At 35.0% G+C, this 20,472-nt stretch overlaps 1 protein-coding gene across 49 annotated transcripts in view; it reads left to right on the top strand.

The window, feature by feature from the left end:
• RIMS2 (regulating synaptic membrane exocytosis 2) overlaps window positions 1-20,472 on the top strand; it is a 469,796-nt gene that overhangs the window by 325,320 nt on the left and 124,004 nt on the right. For 12 of the 49 annotated variants that reach the window (XM_065054195.1, XM_065054206.1, XM_065054189.1 and 9 more), the window contains 2 exons: window positions 6,497-6,676; window positions 7,809-7,918. In XM_065054195.1, coding sequence (XP_064910267.1) covers window positions 6,497-6,676; window positions 7,809-7,918 — 290 coding nt within the window. Of the gene's footprint in view, window positions 1-4,932; window positions 5,002-6,496; window positions 6,677-7,808; window positions 7,919-8,744; window positions 8,778-20,472 lie in introns of all 49 variants that reach the window. The other 37 variants (XM_065054186.1, XM_065054187.1, XM_065054172.1 and 34 more) reach the window with 7 other exon arrangements.

Raw genomic sequence — 20,472 nt, forward strand, 5'->3', positions numbered from 1 at the left:
TATTTAAGATCTGAGGAAAAAAACAACAAACCAACCAAACAACAAACAATGAAAAACAACACAAAACCACCAAGAGCCAAATACTTTTCAAATTTTGAATTCAGTCATGCACTATACAAGGGCATGTTTAGGTACATGCTTAATTTTGAGCCTACAACTAATCTACTTGATTAACCTGTAATTTAAGTGCTCATTTGAAATGCATTTGAACATTGATGCCCTGCTAGGAAAATGCTTCTCTCTCATTGCTTCTCTCTCAAGATTCTCTATGCATTGTCTTATTTACCACTTACTCTTCAGTCATGAAATAATACATGCTGATTAAAACATTTGGATAATCCTGTCATTGCTCATCCATTATGATACAACATTCAAGTTGAGTGGGTGAAATGTTGTATTCTGAAATGGGAAAAAATGTTTAATAAAACTATAATATGAAGCTGAAACACTTCTACTTTGGAATATTTCTAATATTTTTATTGGAATTTATATTATTATTATGGAGTGAGTTGCAGCACTATATTAAGTTATAAAATTGAGCTGGGGGAGAGGAATTCAACTCTCTTTGAGAATTTTGAGTTGCCAGGTTTAGAGTGCTAATCAGTGAGTCATCACATGAAGATGAAGATACTTGTTCCTACAGTGTGATCCTTTAATATATGTCAGTTGAGAGTCTGTGTTAAAGAAGATAAAAGTTGGAAGCAGTTGGCAAAATACAGAGTACTATAAAAGGCAACTGGCTATATAGGTGAAAATGTGTCATAATTACCAGAAACAATAATTTAAAAACAAACACCTAACATATAATACTATAGCAAAAAAATCTACTGAAATCTCTCAGACTTTTAAATTAGTAGTGAAGAAATGCCTCCAAACATTTCATATTGCAGGCACAAAATAAAAATGTTAATAAATGTTAATATGATAAAGTTAGTGCAAGCTAAATAAATTGGTAAGACATAAGGCAACATATATGTTGTTTGCATGGTAGCCTGGAAGGTTCATTTTTTGAGAAATTACCTTTGAGTAAAATACTGAAAACTGATTTTTAAACTAAAGTTAACTAGTTAATAGAAATTATTATTATTATTATTATTAGCTGTGTTTGTTTTCATTTGAATGCAGTTACAAATAGATCGGTGACAAATGGCAGTGTTAACTGGAAGTTAAGAAGCCTCTTTCTTAAAAGTATTCACCACTTCTTTTTGTTTAATGTTAAAATTTTCTATGAAGGAGAAATTGCTTACCAACTTCTACTATTTTCCCTTCAAATGTAAAAGTTGCTTTTCTATTCCTATAAAATGCACAAAATTAATTGGGTCTGATTTTATAGATAAAAAAGATATGAAGTATTTCAGCACATTATTTCAGTCTTAATTCTTCCAGTATCAAGACTACTTACTGGTTTTATTGATATTTGATTGTAATAGCCAGCATAAAACTCTGACTGCATCCATTGAATCATAAACTAATTTGGATTGGAGGGAACCTTGAAAAAACGATCCAGTCTACTTAAAGTAGGGCTTTGCTACTCCTCTGTAATTAAACAATACAATCTATTGATGATAAAACGTATTTTGGAGACTAAATCTCTCTAGACATAGCTATATATGCATTCTTTAAGTACTTTTATAATTGTATCATGCTATCATGTGTTAGCATGATTAGAAATGCTGGAACAGAATCACCACAGTGACTGCAATGCCCTGTACAGGTACCTGATCGAACTGTAAGCACCAGAGTTGCTGTAGCTGTAGCAGCTGCTCATGGCTGTGCAGAGCACCGTGTGCCCGGGAGCACGGCCGAGCTCACTGCTTCCTCTGTTCAGCTGAGCCAGCTGGTAGAAAAGTAGTTCAGATCCTGGCGTGTTACAGCTTAGTCATGCCTGTGGCTGTCACGTAGATATACCTGCAATTATCACATACACCATGGCGTAATGTGCACGTGCATAGATCATATGAGTGTGTGCATGTGTGTGTGTAAAGATATATATATATAAAGCAAAATAGAATAATACTGCAGCAAATATATCTTGCTTTGCTTCCTGTTTTTGTTTATTTTGCAAGAGTACCTAAGAGCATTGCATTGCTGACTTTTCTAATAGGAACACATAATATTACATGTGTCTTTATAGGTATAGATGAGTAGTTTGGTGAGATAGCCAGTCACCATTTTTTTTAGATATTTGGCAGTATACTGCTCCTTCCCATTTTCCATTACAACACTTATGACTCAAATATAAGTTTGCTTGGTACTAGAAATCTCAGTTGTTTGTAGACATGCTTATCTATGTTATGCTAACAGATCTTGTGTCTGTGACTAAACAGCAAAGTTCCTATAGCTAGTAGAAGAATAACATGTCCAAGGATTGAAATCCAGCAGCCATCCACAGACACTGACAGGTATTAACGTTGTGTATTAGCTGGAGTTTGAAATTACGATCTTTAGAAAACGTGTCACTGCATTTTTCTTGTTCTGTGCTCACTGTTTCTAGATGACCAAAAAAAAAAAAAAATGCACTAGGAGCTGAATTGTAATGTACTGTAATTCTACAGCAATTCCATTTTTATTTCTTCAGTTTCTTGTTACAAGAACAACCTAGTAGTAAAATTGTGATTGGCCTGATCTCATAACTTGTTTTTTCAGTGTTGCGCACAGTAAAAGAATTTAATACATGGGCTTTCAAATAACCTGTTTTCAGTTATTTTTGGGGAAAAAATAACTTTTACTTGTATTGTAAGCTGTTATGATTCCTTACTGTTGAAAAATGTTCAGCTTTTATAAGGCTTTCTTAACATAAGGAAAAATAAATATAAGAATCGATCAAAAAAAGTATTTATTTATTGAAAATCCTCCTATTTATTTGTTAAGAAAAGTAACAAATCTGAAAACTTAAAAAATGGAAATGGTTATTTTCTGCATTGGGAAGAGTCAGCTTTTGACAGTACTAGAATATGAATATAGAACAATGCAGATAAATCAGTAGTTAAAACAAAATGTTGTAGCATCTTTGGTTAGATATTGTAGTTACTAGAGTTCACAGTGGTACCTAAATAGTATGGGATTCTAATTGTAATTTTTGATGGGTTTGGAATACAAAATTAAGTTGTGACTACTCACAGAGCTTTCTGTGTGGTGGCTTACAAAAAGCTCATGCAGTTTCAGAGTGATAGGTGTGTTTGGTTAAGAAGGAAGCACTTAACTGCTCTGTTTCTTCCTCAGTGTAGGGAAAGTTATGCTCACACGTCTCACAGACGTTGACAAGGGAATGGGCCACAAAAATAGAAGGATGATATTAAAGGCAAGAGTAAATGGAGGTCACTATCTGACATTTCATTAACTGTATTTTTTATAACAAAAAGTCTGTTAGCAAACAGCTCTAGCATGCATTAAAACATTATGTGGGTGCTGATTACTTAGACTATTATATTTCCCTCTTTTAAAAATCAGTAATTCATATGACATGAACTATAATGAGAATAGAGGAAACTTTTGCTGAGATAACTTGGGAGCATAAGCCCTCAAGAATTTTATCTGAAAAGTTATGAACTTCTGGTTTTAGTTCCTCGAGGTGTTTTAAAAACTCTTTCTCCATGCTTATGTCTGGTTTGTGACATTAATGCACAGTTGTATACTGCGGTAGAGCCAAGGAGCTTCATTGTCTAAACATGTTATTGAAGTGATACTTTTTCATTAGAAGGGATGGTTCCTTTCTGAAGACCTGAGTCATATAGCACATGTGTTTACTGTTAAGAGAATAAAAATACATGAGGACAATCAACAGGACTGTTTCACGCCAGACAGTAAAACTGTCTGTTGACTTGCTCTTTATATGCATGCGATCTAAACCCACACGGTGAAGCTTTTGAGTGGACAACTGTCTGTATTCTTATATAGCCCTCCATTTGCTACTGGTGGTACTGAGGGGTTTGCAGTGTGTAGCTTGTAACTTGAGGGTAACAACTCAGTCTGTCAACTTAGTCTTCAAATCCTTCAGTCTATAAAAGCGTGGTGCCAAAGCCAAAACCAAAGGTTCACTTCCACATCCATGTTCTCCTTTACTTCTGGGAACTCCTTGTTGTTTTTCCAGCTGAAGTAAATGCTAGCTGGGGATTGAGGCAAACTGAATATTTATAGTAACTACTGAATATGGAATTTCTGAGGCCTTTATCTGTTAGCATAGTGGTTAGCTATAGTAGCTCCATGATGCTCTGTGGAATAAAAAACCTGCCCACTAAGCAGGTCCTAACAGTAAAAATGCCTCCTTGCCTTCTAATACAGGCAATGGGTCATGTCCCTACCAACCAAAAAAAACACTTTTTGTACAATGGGTCAGGTCCCTAACAACCAGAAAAAACCTTTTTATACAACAGCTAAAGTGAATGAGGCCTTAGGAATAACAAGTGAAAGAGGCTTAACTTCTCATGAAGTGTTTATGTGTGTCATTTGGTTGCTACTCGCCTGTTCTTCCATGTGTCCTACATGCTGCTGGAAGGAGAGAGAAATAGACAATGAAATTGTACTTCTTGCCATATGGCCCAGTCCCTGGTGCTGTGTGCTCCAGCAGTCCCACTCACTGGCAGGAGAAGGCTTATTCTAGCTCTCTCTGTGTGAAAGACCCAAAGAAGAAAGTCTCTGAGGGTCACTAATTTTCTTAAACATGTGTGTACACAGGGTGGGGTGGGTTGTCTGGACATTGGTTGTGTTCTCTTTTGCAATGTTACTGAATTTAGGAATATTTTTTTCTTAGAATTTATAGATTTCTTTTTCTAAGAATTTATTCCTGTGGTTGTTTTTTTAATCACCATGCAGACGGTTGACACCTTTCTCACCTACAATAGCACAGAAACCTCTCTTAAACAGTTACGTAAACTAAGCAACTTTCTTACCAAAGCTAAGGTTGTGTTTCTTTGTCTATCCACAATGTAAAAGAAGCGAGACAGTGGATGTTTTCGCTGATGAAGCTTCCTATTCAGAAACAGAACTGATAGAAGAAGTGAGGTAATTTTGTTGTGGTTTTGTGCCAGGCTCATTGTACTTTTTCCTCCAATCTTTAGTGCCTCAGCTTTTAATTATCATTATGAGTCTCACTGTGGTGTGTTTGCTTGTTAGGAGCTTATAGATGTAGGTTCATGTGAATGGTGTTATTCTGTCTGTGGCAATTCCTTTGTATGCTCTAGGAGTCCAATAATTACCTCATGGAAGGCCTGAAGAGACATTCATTTTAATGAATCTTTTATCAACCCATTCAGCAAAGTTAGCCACCCTAGAGACAGCTCTACTCTGTCTCAGTTATGTATCGTATGTTTTTTAGAAATAAAATGCTCTTAATAACATCAGAGTCTTCATAATGAGACTGTAGTATGTCTCTCTTTTTGGTACTAATTAAAATTCAGCTTCGTGTTACACTTAATCACCATCAAGTCACTCTTTGTATTATCTGACTTCATTGTAAAAGGCATGACTTAGCTCAAGGAAAAGTCCTGAAGGGTACATGTTCCCCATTTATATTTTATGGCTGTTCAGTTACTCAAGGACAGCTGGGAGGACTGTGAATTTAATAAGTAGCTCCATCAGGTATGGATTTTACTTTTAAAATTATTTTAGGATATTGCTAGCAAATATTACTCCTTGCAAACAGACCAATTCCATTGTGAAAAAAAGCTGGGACTTGATTAATTTCTCAAAGTAATGGCATGATTAATTGCCTGAGATAGCAGAAAACCAGACTGCTTGATCAAGAGCTTCTCTTTCACTTAGTCTACTTTCTCCCCGTTTTTCCACTGCTACTTTGGCACAATTCTTCAGGCTGTGGGTTAGAAGTTGTTGCTTCATTTTTTTATTTATTTTTTTAAATTATAAACCAGAGCTTGTCTAGTTGGTGAAACCACTGCAACTAATAATGACGTTGAAGAGTTTCATCTGACTGCGGTATAAGCATCGTGTATGAATCCATCACTATAGCCTAGCTTATATTTTGACAGACATCTTGAGTCTAATACTACTTAATAGTACTTGGGAATTATAAGATAACTTTCCTACAAACAAGATTACTATCTCTAAAGATAATGCAGTTTATAAAAATCTAATCATGTGAGTAAAAATGCTCAATTAAACTACACAATTGAATGAGTCCTCAGCTTTAGGGAGACTTAATATTATGTCAACTAGTCTTTTCCTCCAAGGTTTATGTATCAATTAACAAAATAACAATATTTTTACCCAGAAATTGTCAGGAAACAGACTATTGCATGGATAGTCATTACTGAGACATTGGAAACATTTCAGCCCATTTATCAAAAGTATGAAGCAAGTCAAATCATAAATGTATAAAAAACTCTATGCTATCAAGAAGTGAACTAAGAAAATTCCCTCCCCCCCCAAAAAAAAATGTACATAACAAAATTATTTGCTCCAAACCATTATCATGCATCATATTTTATAATTAATAGAAAAGTCAAAGGTCAACTAAGCTGCTTTTTAACTAACATTACAGGAATTGTGAAGCAGCAGATAGACAGCCATATCAAAGATCCAGATCAACAGAGCAACGTCCTATGCTAGAGCGGACCAACTCCCGCTCCCGATCCACAGAGCGTCCTGACTCAAACCTCATCAGGTCGATGCCTTCATTAATGACGGGAAGATCTGCCCCTCCTTCACCCGCCTTACCGAGGTGAAACAGACAAATCAGTCAGACTAATCCCCTGCTGCCCCACCAGCTCACCGTTTTATTTTCCCAGTAGCTAATTGGTATCGCCTCATCCTTATCTGATCACTAGTAGCAATAGATACTAACCCTTTCAGTGTCAACACACTATTTATATTCTGCTCTGGATATAATGGTGTGGCTGCCATTGCGAATTGTTTGCTAACAGTATTTAACTACATTTGTTTGTGATTTCTCATTTATCAGGAATCCTGGATGGTTTCCAACATAAACCACCTCATAACTATCATATTCTTCTCTTACAGAATAAGATTTTTTTTCGTGTTCATCAGACATTGCTTATGGAACAACCATCATAACAGCACCAAATGAAACTATTTTTTTTAAAAAAAAGTTTCTTTATATGGACTGTGCTAACTTTGTCTGTTGATTACCATTTAACCACCATTTTCTCTGACTACATTTTACTGTGCCATAGTCTGTACTGTTCCTGTTCGAGTGCTGTCCTTTACTGATTGACATTTTTAAAATTTCTATATATTACTCTTAGTTTAAATAAAGATAATACAATAAAAAGTTGAGTACATTTTGGTCTAGTTGATGTTCAGTAAAGCCTCCCCTTATTTGAGAACTGCAGAATACATTATTTTGTTTTCTGAACATTATTTTGTTTTCTGAGAGTTAGTAACATCAAATCCCCAGTGAGAGTTAGTAAAAAACTTATGTATTTTCTCAGTTTATTACTTTGTTTAGATAAATCCCTGTAATTTCATTGCCACTCAGTGGTAATTTAACCAACTACAAGCTGAGTAAAGATCATTGAATTTGACTTTATGTGTATGTGGCTATTATATCCATATGCACATGAATATACACGCAATATCTTTTCTGGCTTGACTGTGCAAACAAACCTCTTACGGATGTTCAGCCTCAGTTTGGCTTTCTTTTCTTCTTTTTCAAAGAGTGATTTCTCTTTTTAATGAGGACTTTTTCTGAAAAGAGATAATAGTTTCACTATGGGACTGCAAGGATCCCAATTGATCTAAAGCCTACTTAGTCATGTTTTCAGTTCTTGATGGTGTTTAAGTACGAATTTGTCATTTAATTGCTATGGTTTGTTTTGATATATGTCTCATAGGTCACATCCTCGAACTGGGTCTGTTCAGACAAGTCCATCAAGCACTCCAGTAGTAGGGCGAAGGGGCAGGCAGTTACCGCAGCTCCCACCAAAGGGGACGTTGGAGAGAAGTAAGTGTATGTTTTTCTCCTTAATGACATTGCAAAATTACTCATGAAGGTCAATTATATTTATTATTTTTCCTATGGAATTACAGTTCAAATCTCTTCAGTTTTTGTGTACAGAATTAGAATTTGATAGTAGTATTGCCTTTTATACTGTGTTTTCTTCTATTATGTTTTAATATCGACAATAGTCTTGACTAAAATGTATCAGCGTCAGTACAGTAATCAGCAGCAGTGCAATACACACAAACTGAGGTGGGCTATTAGCATGATCCTGTTCCTTTTGAACTTAATAGGTGTCTTGTCATCGACTTCAACAGGCACAGGAAACAATCTTCTGTATGTTTTTTAGTGCTAAAACTGGCTCTCTGGGGAGTTAGGAGCACAGCTGAACACTTGTGGGTTCACATGGAGTGTGTTACATATTGCTAATGTAAAACCTCTGCATCGTGAAACAGGAAGAGAAAGAAGAGAGGTAGCAATCTTTAAAATAGGAAAGGTCAGCAACATATTTAATGTTTGATGTTTCACTGGTACTATGATTGTGCTTACCTTTAATGTCTTATAACAGCACTAGTCAATGGAGAAATTTTCCAAAATGTTTAGAAACAGAGGAAATATATTTGCCTAATTCCACTTCTGATAATTAGATGTGCTGTGCAAAATCAGTCTAAATGGCCATATACTCTCCTTTTTTTTTTTATTATTTTAATCCTTCTTAACATGTATATTATATCTTTTATAAAACTTCTATTGTTTTTAACCCCTGTGCTTTGGTTCCTTTTTTTTTTTTTTCGTTTGTTTGTTTTATTTTTTTTGTTACTTTCCCTAGACAATGGAGACAAGGAGATAGAATCTTATGAAGGTCTGTACATAAAGGAGGGTTTGTTTTTCACCTGAAAGCCTTTTGGAGAGGCTATATAGGGAAAAATAAACACAACTGCAATTGATGTTCCTTGATTGCACAGAGATAGTTAGAATTATTGTCAGAATCATTTAGTCTTTTTTATATTCAGACCTGTGGCTCATAAGTTTTACATAGTTCTACATGAAAAAAAGAATGTATACATAATACTGTCTAAATATGATGATCATTATAGAAGTACCTAGGCTTGTACCCATTTTAAATACCAAGGGTTTACACAGCAGCAAATAAGAGTATTTCGGTTAACCTATGTATGTATGTACTTTTTCAGGATTAGTACTTCAAACACATGTTTAAATTTAAGCATTTGAGGCTATTTGACATGTTTAATGTTAGCCATGCATTTAATAGGGAAAACATTTTTATTGCAAATATATTTTACCGTTATACAGTTGCTGATTAGGTAATTTTTCAAACAATATAGGAACAAAAAATAATTGGTTCTTTCAAAAATTTATAATATTTTTGCTTAAAATTAGATCCCCTTATATTTTTCACCATTAAAACTATTTAACTTGCATAGTAGCAAGCCACAAGATATCAATTGCAGTCCTTGGTTAAACCACTGAGGGTCTATATGTAGTATTCTTGTATCTGTCTCATCAGACTTTTAAATTTGTTATTTACAATGTTCACAGTGTTTATTTCCATTTTGGAAGCAAAATTCCATGGAAAGAAAACTCTGTATTCTCAGATTATCACCCTGGTATATTAATTTCTTTGTCATCTTATGTGTGAACTGCTTATATGAAATACAGTGTAGATGTGCCAGGAAATAATCACATCTAATCATGATGTGTGCTGTCATTGCTGTATATGCTTTTATGTTTTACCACTCCTCCTTGCTCTTTGCCTGTATATCTATTTAGACTGTGAGCTTTTTAGGGCAGCAATTGTGCAAGTACTGCGTATTTTTACTGTGTTTGATTAGAGAGGGCAGCAGTCTTATTTACATCATAGATTCTTTCGAGAGAAAGATAATAAATACAATGAAATAATTATTTTTTATAGGAGTGCTAGAATTGTTTGCTCTGGTAAGTACTGCTGGGACTTGAGGGACTCTGTTTTTACTTGAAGACTGCATAATATTGTTCTGTACCTCTGTCTAAAGTAGTCTTTTGGAAAATCTGGGTTATGGAAAATCGTCAAATCCACAGATATCAGAGTTTTAATATATAATCAAAGCACCATCAGTACCTAGACATATTTCGTGTTGAATTTTGCACCTATAAAGTTGGTAAACACTGTAGTTAAAAACATAATCCATAGATATAGCTTTCACACAGTATTCTATATAATTTTCTGTCATTAATTAAGAGCTTGTATTCTTATAACAATGTAGTTCTACTTTGAGGCTTTTTCTATAATTCTTTAGGATTTTCTAATCCTTTTCTTTAAGGCTTATAATCATTTGCTTTAGAAGGAATAATGCTCTACAAGAACAGCAGATTACCTAACTTAAGTTAGTGACAGAACATAATTATCATTAATAGAAGTTTTTTTTTTTTAACTATGGACAATTGAATTTAACAAAAAATTATTTTAAGTAAATGAAGTATCAGTGATAAAAAGTGAAATTCAGTAGGACAGAGAACACTAACTGTAATAGAAGGGGTTTATGTTAGTATTTAACAAATAAAGCAGCAAGTAAACCTGAAAACTTTATAGACATTTGAGTAGATTTATATGTGTTATTGTATGCCCTGGTGATAATCAAAACAGTTGTCTGTTGTTGGGAAGGCTATATGACCGTACCGAAAAATGTCATTGTCGCAGAGTAGTCCTTTCCGTTCTTACAGAAGGATATACTTGACTTAAATGGGAGAGGCGATTTTATATTGCATGGAAATATGCTGTAAAGATTAACCTTTCTGTATTTTGAAATCAAGGATTTTATTGTTGACCAGATTAAGTTACAATCATCTTGAAGAAAAGAGTTATTAAAAGATACATTACAGACAAATAAGTCATTAGTTTTTGTAAAAGACAGAAAACATTCTGTGTTTCTAACTCCTACAGTAGTCTCATTTAGTCTGTATACAACATTTGAATAATCTGTATTTGTTATAGGGCTGAAAGTGCATACCATTTCTTAAAATGTAGCAGAAATGAAGGGATTTAAGTAATTTGCAGTTGGGGAGATTTTTTGTTATAGTGCAGCACTCAGTGTAATGCGGAGTATGGTGTACTTATGTCTATGTGACTAGAACTGGAAAGTAAGCAATCTACAGGGAAAAAAACCAACCAAACAAACACACACCACCACAAACCTCTGGGTAACTGCTTTCCAGATTAAGATTAGGATCAGAATTAAAAGACTTTGGTTTGAGGTACATTTAGTTTAGTGAACTGAGTTACGTGGTTGCAGGTTTTTGCTCCAAGACATCTAGATTTCCACAGAATAATTTATTTCAAAATTCTGAAATAGCCAGATAAGTTTGTTTTTAAGAAATCAAACCTGTGAGTAGCTATTAAGGACCATTCCTAACAGTAGTGTATTGACCTATATATGTTTTTCTCAGTGCCCCACATGCTCAGTAGAAGAAAATATATATCATTAGCTATGTTGCATTTGGAGTCTTTTATGGCCATGCCAATTTGGCTCATTCCTTAGCTTCCCACAGATGTCTTGCTGCCAGTATCAGATTTACCTGTTCAAAAGACTGTGTATCTCTGGAATGTATGTCATTATCCTGTCTTAGCCAGAATATACCATAAGCACTTAGGCAGTTTGAGTTTTCCTTTTTCATGTTAGATGGCTGGAAAATAGTTCTGAAAAGAAGTCTGGGACCACTTAAGGTTTTACCGGATTTTCGCTACTGAAATGCTGGAAGACTTTTGGGGCTTTATAGCTGAAATTTTGCTTGTATCTTTTTAAATTATGCTAGAGATAGAGACACCTTGTTACTCATGAAAATTTGTAGAGAAACAGTAGTATTAAATTGAACTTGGTTTTAGCAGTGAAATGGTTATGTACTCTTAAATGTTCTGTGTCAGTAGTGCTAGAGACAGTAAGTGCATAGTGGAATATTTGTAGTTCTTGAGGTTTAAGAAGAACTTTTTCATTTATATGTGGATATATTTCTTGGTTCTTACTTGCCTTGGTGGAAGGATGAACTCAACAACTGCTTGCTGCTAATTAAAATGTAACACCATGAAGTGTTCTTGAAAGTATTCAATATTAGTCTTTGCAATTTGTTGTTAATCACTAATCAGAGAGAGAGTATTTTTTCCTAATATAGAATTTTTCTTTTCCCTTGAAAAAAAACCAAACATAATCCTTTCCTTCTTCATCCCCACAAAAAAGCCCAAAAGACCCAAACAAAAAAACCCAAAACCAAAGACAGGAAAATAATAATAATTAAAAAAAAAATCCACCCAACCAAAAATACTAGAAAATTATGTCAGGCCAAACAAATATAATAAAACCTATAAGTAAATAAAGTGCCCAGAAATCCAGCAAATACTAGAGCTCAGTGAGGATTTGCTCTTCTATTTATGCTCTATAGTACAGACTTCAATTTCATGATCTCATAATAATCTTGTGTCTTGGAAAAGTTATTTCAGATGCTGTTAAAGATGACATTAAAGCTGATTAACTGTCCTCTCTTAAAATTATCTATGAATAGAATTAACCGGTGTAGTTGATTAGGTTTAATCAGGGATAGCTATCAGCCATAACTCCAGTTTTTATATCTCTCAGATACATTTTCAAATCTTTAAAAAAAGAATATATATACTGTCAATTGTATCGTGTTGCAACAGATGCAGTATGGAGCACCACTTACTGAGGCACTCTGGTTAGGAAAATACAGACATTGTTGACTCACAGAAAGACATGCTGTTTATTTTAAGGGGTTTTGACTCATTCAAAATATAATTTCTCTGTTAAATGAGACAAAATTTTCACAATGGGAAGGAATTTCATTTTGTTTTCCAGTGTCCTATCATAGTTTGATGGGAGACAGACTATTGTAATGTAATTGCAGAGAACCTGGATTCACACTCTGTCAGCTGTGATTTCACAGATTTTTAAAAATATGTGGCATACCAGCAGTTTGTTTTGTAAAAAGTGATTGATCACATCTACGTAATCTAGGACAGGAACTCGGACTACCTACACCTTGGCTAGGAATTTGACAGTCAAACATAGCAGTCTAAAAAATGAAGATACGTATCTTTGCACTCATCCCCTTTTCCTGTGGCTATTTCTTTGGTGCTGACTGTATGATGTTAGACACCTTCACACCTGCATGGAGTAACGTGCATGATGTGCACTTGACAGGAAAGTAAAGGGAATAGCTTAGTTAACATGAGTAACAAGGCTGCCTATGCATGAATCTAGCTTGGGTTTTTGATTTTAACTAGGAATTTGCAAAAATAGACCTTTTTACTTGTGGATGCTTAGTTCACTCTCCTGAGAGGTGGCAGAGTTCTCAGGTGCTGAAGAACATTAAAATATTTTATTTGCATTAGTACAATTCCCATAGAAAAGCTTGAAAAAATGTTACCTACAATACAGGGCTTGGGGTGCTTACTTCAAAGGTTCTGACCTTTCGAGCAAAGTAATGTTTCATAATTTTATCTTGGATTGGCAAAAGGAGGAATTAAACACCTCTTTCTTTATGCTGGTTTAAGGTCTTACCATCTAGGTCGGAGACTACGAAGAAAAATTATGAAAGATTCATAAGACTGTGCTCATAACAGCCATGGTTTATTTATGTTTCAGGGTACCAACATGCGAAAAACAGTTTAATTCTACTAGAATCCATTAACATTTTTTAAAGTCTTTCCCACACCTTCTATACGTTCTTTTCCATGAGAGAAGACTGACTGTATAGATGGTGTCTCTTCTGAATATTTTAATTGAAATTTTCAATGTCATGACTTTATCACAGAATTATAGAGCAGAAATCTATGTAGAGGTTCATTTCCATTACTTTGGCTTTGGAAGAACCTAAATCTCTCTCTGTATTACCAATAACCTGTTAATATTAGTAGTTTTTAAATTATTATTACATACTAACTAAACCTGAAATCAAATCATTCAATGAACTGTTTAGTTGCACATAAACTTATATAAGTAATGAGAGAACTGGAAAAAAATACAGGAACAGAGAGAAAAAAAAAATCAGTAAGTAATCAAAAGCTGAACCTTGAAAAACTACAGTATGTTGCATCACATCCAAACTATTTTATGAATACCTGACATTTAAATTAAAGCAGGCATATGGTACTCCTGTTATTTGACACAACAATCTTCTGGATCATTACTGTTGTTACCCTGGTGTTAGATGAGATTTGTCACAAAAGAAAGTTATGATTCTTTATTAATGACATAACATCAATATACTTGTGTCGCTTATCATTAACTGTATTGTCATAATTGTTTCTAACTATTACAGTGTTCTCTAATATATAGATATGGTCTAGGCAACTGTAGTTACTCATGGAAAAGTTTCTTTCTTTCTGAATTCTAACTACTCTGAAATCAGGGTAAAAACTATATTATCTGGCAAATTGAAGATTTTTTTTTGAAGCTGAAAAAACATTTGCATTGTTTCTTCTGCACTTATTAAGGTACTGAGTATCCCCACTTTCTTACGATTTATACATTATTTGAAAAGGCTCTGCAAGAGTAGAGGCTTGGACTTTTATTTCTGGATAAACTAAAGCAAAACCAAGCAGAAGATGTTTTTAAACCAATTATATACCAATATATATCTGCTTTCTCTGCTTTGGAACTTATTATCTACTTTCCAGTGCTTCAATAATTTAATAAGAAATTTGCAACGAGGGATATTAAGGGCTGCATGTGGCCATCATTTCTTGCAGAAGGATCTCATTGGCATAAACCAGTTATATTAATGAAAAACAACACAAGCATTTATGTAACCTTTGATTCACTCGAAAAATAATTTATGCCAGACTGAGGGTTTGTATGTTAATTGTGAATGTCTTTTCTTTGACGTTTTTAATTTTAATAGCTTGTAACATAGCATGCATGTTTTTGTCTTGCTTTTTCCCCCTGTCGTACCTTGCTCATACAAATGCAGCAGAAGATGAAGAAAACAAGCATATTGGAGTTGAGGAATCAGAGGTCAAGGCAGGTCTGTCTGACCACAAGTGCCTGTCTCCTTTAGAAACATTTTTCCCTGAGCATGTAGGGAAGCTTTACCAGCTAGCTTGTAAATCTAGACAATGATACCATTTTATGTAAGAACAACACAATCCAACGTAGCATAGTCTATTTACCAGTTTGTGAATGCTTAAAATACTTCAACCTGCAAAAATCACTTCTCTCTTTTTTGCTTTTTTTTTTTTTTAATCTCTCTTTATGAAACTTCTCTTTCACTATGATCAAGTTACAGCCTTAGCAGATCTGGGTGGACATCCCTTAGGTGTGGTACCCTCCACAACGCATTTATACTTTTTACAATCAAGGAAGTGAACATTATCGTATCATGACACTTTTTCTTCCCTAGTTTGTGTAAGTGGACTGATGATGCTGACCAAAAATAGTAGGAAACTGCATTACTTTGAAATACTTTGAATATTTTGTATAATGTCCCTCAACCTGCTTCGAAGACAGTTCAATTGGTAAAAAAAATAAGTTAGTGGGAAGAGAACTGATAGATGATGATCAATTCAAGCAAGTTGAAGTGTTTTTCCAACTCAAATACCATGTGATTAGATATATATAACTTTACGTTCTAATTTCAGAAAACACCCACCAATACAGGCTCAAAGACATGCTGAGATCTAATGATTATTTCAACCATCATTTTTCTGCTCTTAAGCTTCTTTCTCAAAGGAAGAATTGTAAAAGCATAAATGTGCATTTACATGCACTGTTAATAGGTTTCATTCTCTTAGCTCTTCACGTTAAATATTTTCTCGAAAATAATTTGTTATCCCTATTAATAGTTGTTTGTGACAACACATCAGCTGTGGTGGATGTGGAAGAGCAGCACAGATAAGCTTTTCTGGTTACGAATTCCTGTGGCTAGACCAATGCTAAACTGAGCTGCTTAGAAGCAGGCAGTGAGATACGTACCTCGAGGCCCATGGAATGAAGCCCAGAGAAGGAGAATGAACTGAGGGTATTGCTGCAGTTGTGTGAGGAGAATTAAGCGCTCCAGAGGGATGGCCCAAAAAAATGACAAGTTGAGCAAGAAAGACACCTAGTGCTAGCTGGTAGGAGGAATTACTAGCTAAACATAAGTATGCCTAAAATGCCGTTCCTGCTTAAAAGTGTGACAGGGCTCCTTACATGTTCAGAAATCTGGATGGTATAGTAAATTCAAGGTTTGGCAGCTGGAAAGCAGTATTATTATATTTTTAATTGTAGTTTTCACTTAAGTATCCAAAGTGTCCTTTAAGATCTTTGCCTTCTCGTTTTTCATTGTAGTACAGTTTACATTTTTCTTGCTTTTGTTGCTCCTCTGTCTCTGCATGTGTACTGCTCACTGGTGTGTGTGCTGTGTATTGTTCACTCTGTGTGTTTTGTGATAACTCAAGCATAGTGCATGGAATTGTGCTAATCTAGCTTGCAAAATAATTGTGTGTGCTATAGTTATATTGTTTGTCATAGTAGATGTTCCAATTGTTAATTGTCATTATCTGTTTTTAATGTTGTAAAGATTATGAGGAAAAACATCATACCCCACCTGTTAATGGGCGAAAAGGCAAGTTGATGCTGATATTGCTAGTGAATTGTGGGTGTTTTGGTGTTTTTTGCTGCATGTATGCGTGTCTTGTTTAGTTCTACTAGTTCAAAATTAGTAAGTTCATGTATGCTCAGTTCTAATGTGTTATTTCTTGCACTTAAAGTTGTAATTTTCAACTATGGTTTTCAATTCTTTGAATCAAAAGCTCTAGATTTTTTTTTAAATTGTATCACTGAAGATACAGTTTACACCATCTAGATATGTGATTGTGTTGCCTATTTGCAACTAGTGGGATAGTTTTTGTATTTTTGCTCATGTAGTTATTCCTAGTCTGCCTTATCCTGAGAGATCAAGTATAGTTTACAAACATCTAAAAAATTGTCTGCATTTTCTTCCAGCTTTTACTAGGTCTGTATACTTTTTTGTCACTTTTGGCACAGTTTTGCTAGTCATAGGAGAGCTGGACCATTTTATTTGGAATATACTGGTAGAGAAATGCTTCTGTTACTAGCAATCGTCTCTATTGTCGTTCTTATTATGCTCTATAGTCTCTTGTATTTCAAATGCTGTAGAAACAAGATTAATTCAAAGCACTGAAATGTTACCATGGAGATTTATATTTATTATCTAAAAATAGAACAGGAAAGTTGCAATGAACAACCACAACTTACTTTGAACTTTTATCCAAGTTCATGGTTCTAAACTGTTTTGATAATTTGAATAAATTTGTTATTATTTTTCCATGTACTTGTAAAGCCATATTATATTTAGGCTTTGTCTCATCAATAGCTTTTGCCAATGAATGAAATATCATCTATGTAGTGCCTTGGCTTATTACAATTTGAATATTCCCTCTTGCACTCCCATCTCTACCAAGAGCCCATGTGGGGATAGCCCCAGTCACAGTACTACAGGCTATTCCTACCTTCCTCTCCCCTAGAATGACTTAGCAGAGGGAATACAGGTTACAGGAGAGCAGGGACTCAGGTTTGCCTGTGCTAGTTCATTGTGCTGCAGGGAAAACCAGTCTGCTTTTAATATGCCACTTATTATCCAGAGTCGACAGACTGAAGGAGGTGCCTCTGCAGAGAGGGTGCTGTGTCAGCAGCCTGGTAGAGCAATGCACAGGGTCCCCTCCCTCACTCTAGTGGCTGTGCCAGCATAGTCCTGAGCGAGTTCAAATGCTGTAAGTCTGCTGCTGTAACTGTAATGATGCTACTTACCAGATAATTCAGTGTCTTATACTTTTAAGATCCAAATTCCAATACCGGTAAAGTTGGAGACTTTTGCCACTGACTTGACAAGGTTGACAAACCAATCGTAAGGGATTAAGTCAGGCTAAAGCTATTTTCATTCTGAATTTATCTTCCACTCCTTCAACAAAACCAATATTTTACTTATTTAGGTACAGAGCCTGAAAGATATACTTTGCACAATAAACTAAGTACTACTAACCTGTATTTAACAGTTTGTTTTCACATATTTCTTAATTTCTCTAAGGTGTCAATTTTGTGGCTTAGAAGTTTCTTCTTCACAGCTCTTTTACTCCAAAAGAATGGTCTGTGCCTAATATTAATTTTCAAATATTTATTATAAAACCACTGCACTTTTCAATTTTTCTTCAGGTCTTTTGCACTTCTTTTCATGTATTTTTTATAACACCTTTTGATCATTTGCATTTGTGAGAAAAGGCTCCTGGTAATTCTGTCTTTTACTGTCTTAATTGATGGAGCATAGAATATGATACAGTTACTGAAGCAGAATTTTAAGTCTTGCAGGTTATCAGTTCCCTCACTAGTTCAAATATTTTACATAATTACACAACAGTTATGTTATGTTATGAGAATCAAGAATGCAGTTCTCATCTCCCAGCTTGAGAAGTGTCCAAGACAAGACCCAAGTCACTGAGTGCTCCTCTTTCTGTGCCCTCTAGTTTCTGCCTCCATAGGAGACCCACCACTCCCTGAGCAGTCTGGATGCCTAGAGGACTAGAATTGAAAGCATGCTGTATTCCAGACTTGCTGTACAGTTTAGACACAATATAAAGAGTGTAGGTGACTGAAGTGCAAACTAGGTATAATAAAGGGACCCCAGTCAAAGAAGCGATGACAGATGGACCTGTTTAAATGACTGACAGAAAGAGTGAATACATAGGCTCTTTTGAAAAACAAGCATGTGGCTCTCATGCCAGAGGGAACTTTCACCCTGCTGACTGACCTGAGCATCTGCTTCCACCTAATAGCGTTTGGGATTCCTGGAGATGGGGTCTAAACTTTGCCTGAACTACTAAACGTGACTGCCATGAGTCTGTTGTTTGCTCTCTATTCTCCTGGCCCACTGACTTTGCTAAGAGACCATGACAGCTTCTGAATTTTGCATGAAAAATTATACTGAATATGTGTTCTATGTGTGCTGTGAGAATACTTAACATAATCATCTGTGTTATGAGTACCTAGAGTAGTAGTATATTTTAATTAAGTTCTAGTTCAAGCAAAGTAAGGTATAGACCTGTTGAGGTTGTGCTAGTTGTAGGCCGGCACGTAACTGCAATCTGCAGGCTGGGAAAATGGTGAAATGAAAAAAAATCCACAACACAACAAAACAAAATAGGAATACCCATAAGATGCAAATTCTCCGGACTGGAGTACCTACATTCTGCTGAAATTCCTTATGACATACATGACTATTTTATGTATTTAGCTCTAAAACTACCAGGGAAATATGACAGATGAGAAAGAATCTAACTACTAACTTGTCCATAAATAGCTTCAAATTTAAGTTATACAGAATGTGAGGTGGTGTCTTTCAAAACGACCTCACAATATAAAATGACATTTATAAAACTGGTACATGACAATATGGTGTAATTTTGCCTGCTAGCCAAACATAGTTTTTCTGGTTACTAACCTAACATTTTATAAGTAATGCTGAAAAATAACACAGGCATTTTGCATGAATGGTATTTGCATGTCAAGGTGTATGTAAAATTTGCATGTAAATTTGAGCAATAAGAAAACTTATAGGATTCTAATTAGTAACACTTGATATTCTGAAGAACCTAAAACTTTCTGAAGAAACAAATCTATATTTTTCATCTTTCTGTAAGCCATTTATTGTATTTTCTTTGTTGCTTAGTATTAGTACTTAAAACTAGTGGCTTATTTTCAGAAACATTTTGTTGACTGAATAATTTTTTAACATTTTAGAATTGTGCCATAAGCTTCAACCTTAACTGCACTTAAAAAGGGTAAAATGCCTGTGATTGTTTGCAGAGCTTTTTTTAATGTGTGTTTTTTTGAGATGTATGGTCATGCAATAATAAATTACCTTTCTGATAAAAGATAAAGATTTGCTACAAATTATACCATTTTCAGTAAAGAATTAAAATAACCTGGAAAAAAAAACTACAGCCAAACCAAACAACCAAACAAAGCCCGCAAAATGACAACACAAACAAAAGAAAAAACTCCACCAAGACCAAAACATTCCAAGCTAAACCTTTAATTCTGCATTCTGCAGGGTAGATTTGTAGGCTGTTCACATTTCCTTGTGTGCACAGATCACTTGCTGACACCAAAGGAATGGGAATGCAAACTTAGCAGAGACTGTGAGAGAGAGGTGCGGAGCAGAAGCGTGCATTTTGCTCCACATTTATGTTGAGCATTACTTGTAATATGCCTCATTTAAATTTGTTAATCATTAGACTCTGGAGATACTTTGACTTTCATTGTATTTACCTTTTATAGCTGAGTCTGAACAAAAATCCATCCAGCCCAGCGTCTGGTCCCCAGCACACCAGGCAGGGATGCAAGGGGAGAGGAACAAGTGTGTCATTGTGCTTGTCTGGGATACTGGATCCCCAGTCTCCTACAGCCTGTGCCTCAGAAACCTGCAGAGCCATCAGTGGGATCTTTATATAGTATCCTCATCTTCCTCATAGGCTGTCTCCAGCCTTTGTACCACCT

Source organism: Columba livia, chromosome 2 (assembly GCF_036013475.1).
Source record: "Columba livia isolate bColLiv1 breed racing homer chromosome 2, bColLiv1.pat.W.v2, whole genome shotgun sequence".
Classification (NCBI taxonomy): domain Eukaryota; kingdom Metazoa; phylum Chordata; class Aves; order Columbiformes; family Columbidae; genus Columba; species Columba livia.